At 43.4% G+C, this 2,491-nt stretch overlaps 1 protein-coding gene across 1 annotated transcript in view; it reads left to right on the top strand.

The window, feature by feature from the left end:
• Positions 1-330: 330 nt before the first annotated feature.
• Positions 331-2,491, top strand: part of LOC103809615 (rho guanine nucleotide exchange factor 7) — a gene marked incomplete at its 5' end in the record, with an annotated part of 24,211 nt that continues 22,050 nt past the window's right edge. The window contains 3 exons of the mRNA XM_009082471.1: positions 331-409; positions 1,613-1,752; positions 2,196-2,420. Of these exons, the coding sequence (XP_009080719.1) occupies positions 331-409; positions 1,613-1,752; positions 2,196-2,420 (444 nt within the window). The remainder of the gene's footprint in view (positions 410-1,612; positions 1,753-2,195; positions 2,421-2,491) is intronic.

Below are 2,491 nucleotides of genomic sequence, written 5' to 3'. Positions count from 1 at the left end.
ATGTAGTATGGATGACCCTGCAGGTCTCAGTTACAGGAACCTGAGACTGAGCAGTGATCACTATTACCCTTGTATGGATTTCACAGCCTACCTAGGTATTAGCTAGACTTACTGAAGCCACAGATGTCATTTGCAGGAATTTGGCATCTGCAAAAACTTACATCTCAAGATGTTTGTGTGGGGGGTTTGAAGTGTTTTTAAACCTGTCTGTGTGTTTGTCAATTTTCTAGGAATGTCTTTGCTCAGAGTTGAAAGTTAATGTTTTCTTTACTTGTGGTCGTGTTTGTGTGTTTTGGATTTAACTTTAATGTTTGGTTTTTTTCTTTTAAGGGAAAACTGCCCATGACAGGAATGACCATTACCAAGCTAGAAGACAGTGAAAATCATAAAAATGCATTTGAAATATCAGGTATTGACCCTAAATATATTTATTAACTACTTACTCCAGGTTCTGTTGTTGCAAACACCAGGTCTGAACAGAGGGAAAATTCCTTGTGAGGGTGACCAAGCACTGGCACAACATGCCTGGAGAGGTCTCCATACTTGTAGAAACTATGAAGCTCCCTGGCCATGGTTGCAGCAACCAGCTGTGCCTGTGCTTGAGGTCCCTCACAGCCTCAGCCATCCTGTTATTGCCTGGGATTCATCCTGTAATTTCTGTGTCTTCATGAATGAGAGGCCTTGGAGAAGGCCCTTCCTAATGAAGGAGTTCAGAGTATGCTGCTCACTGGAAGAATGAGAATTCCAGAGGCTTTGGAAGAGCTTTGAGCAAGAGCTTTCATCTAGAAATGGTTCACCTCTATGCTGAGAAACTTTTAGTATCTCTGATGCTAATGATAATTGCCATTGTGAGACCTTTAGCATCTCTGATGCTAATGATAATTGCTGTTGTGGGTAATTTCTGTCTCTCATGTCTCATCACACACCGTATGTCCTTAGGGAATTTGAAGGGCAGTGGGAGCAGGGTCTGCATGGTGGAGCTTCATACCTTTTGTTCATGTTCTGGGTCAGTTCTGCCTCCAAGCATTTAAGCAAAGTGATTTTGCCTCTCTCGAGTGGCCAACACATCAATGCCACAAGGCACAGGGGCAAAGAACTGTTGATGGTACATGATTTCTGGGACAGTACCTATGGAGCTGGACTCAGGAGAGGAATGTGATGGGTTAAATAAAGTTAAGTGCAGAAGTTAATCTTTGGTTAAGATTGCATTCCCAACTGACTTTTGCCTAGATTGAATGTTGGACTCAGACCAATTTTATGCCTCCTTCTGACAGAAGACTGGTGAACTGTTTTGTAACTTGTCCTGTGTTGTAGTGTACAGGCTCAAGGATGACATTTTATTCCCTGGGAAAGATAGAGAAGCATAAGGCTACTAGATGAGCCTGTCCCCTATTTCTGATCATTAAGGGTTGTGCTTAATTACAGAGAGTTGGGACTGAATTATCTCTAAGGTTCATTCTGAGATGCTGTTGTACTGAAAATACAAGTTCAAATCTTTGCTTAGTGCTTAAAGGGTATGAGTTTTGGGAAATGAGTGTCTTTTATAATCATATCAGATAGACTACGTTGTTTTTGTCTGGTTTCCTAAGTCTTCTGTTGTCTTATCACCTAGGAAATATGATTGAAAGAATACTAGTGTCTTGTAACAACCAACAAGATCTGCATGAATGGGTGGATCACCTGCAGAAGCAAACCAAAGTCACCACTGTTGGGAATCCCACCATTAAACCTCACTCGGTGCCGTCTCACACGGTAAGAAAGAGCTGCTGTGTTGAAGAGAATGAGCAGAATTAGCTTATCTGCCCAATATACCACCATGGAAAGGGATATTTTGTTGGTCATTAGTGGTCAGAACTGAATGTTGTGACTGTAGTTTAATGGGTTAGAAGTCCATTCTGGTTTAAATTGTGTGAACAAAGAATAGCATGCTTAGATCTTGGTGCAAAAGTTGAACAGGATAAAAGAAAATTCTGTATCATTACTTTTTCTGTTTTGACCAAGTAATAAAGGAACTGTCATAAGCTAAGACAGGAGAGATCAGAGGCATCTGGATCTGATGCTGGAGGATATGGTTTAGGGGTTCCAGCAGTGACAGGTTAATGATTGGACTTGATGATCTTAGAGGTCTCCTCCAGCCTTGGTGATCCTATGATAATGTTTTCTTTCCCTTCCCATCATGTTTGTGTCTTTGACAGCTTCCTTCCCATCCAGTGACCCCCTCCAGCAAGCACTCAGACAGCAAGCCAATACCACTGACTCCTGCCTACCACACCCTCCCTCACCCCTCACACCATGGGACTCCACACACCACGATAAACTGGGGACCGCTGGAACCTCCCAAAACCCCCAAGCCTTGGAGCCTGAGCTGCTTACGACCTGCACCTCCACTGCGACCCTCAGCAGCTCTCTGCTACAAGGAGGTGAGATGTAGCAGCCAAGCCATATGAGTGTGTGGCAGGGTTCCCCTGGGGGGGCTGAACTTTTGTCACAC

This window comes from Acanthisitta chloris, unplaced genomic scaffold (genome assembly GCF_000695815.1).
Source record: "Acanthisitta chloris isolate BGI_N310 unplaced genomic scaffold, ASM69581v1 scaffold8999, whole genome shotgun sequence".
In the NCBI taxonomy this organism is placed as follows: Eukaryota; Metazoa; Chordata; class Aves; order Passeriformes; family Acanthisittidae; genus Acanthisitta; species Acanthisitta chloris.
This window is presented reverse-complemented; position numbering and strand designations above follow the sequence as displayed.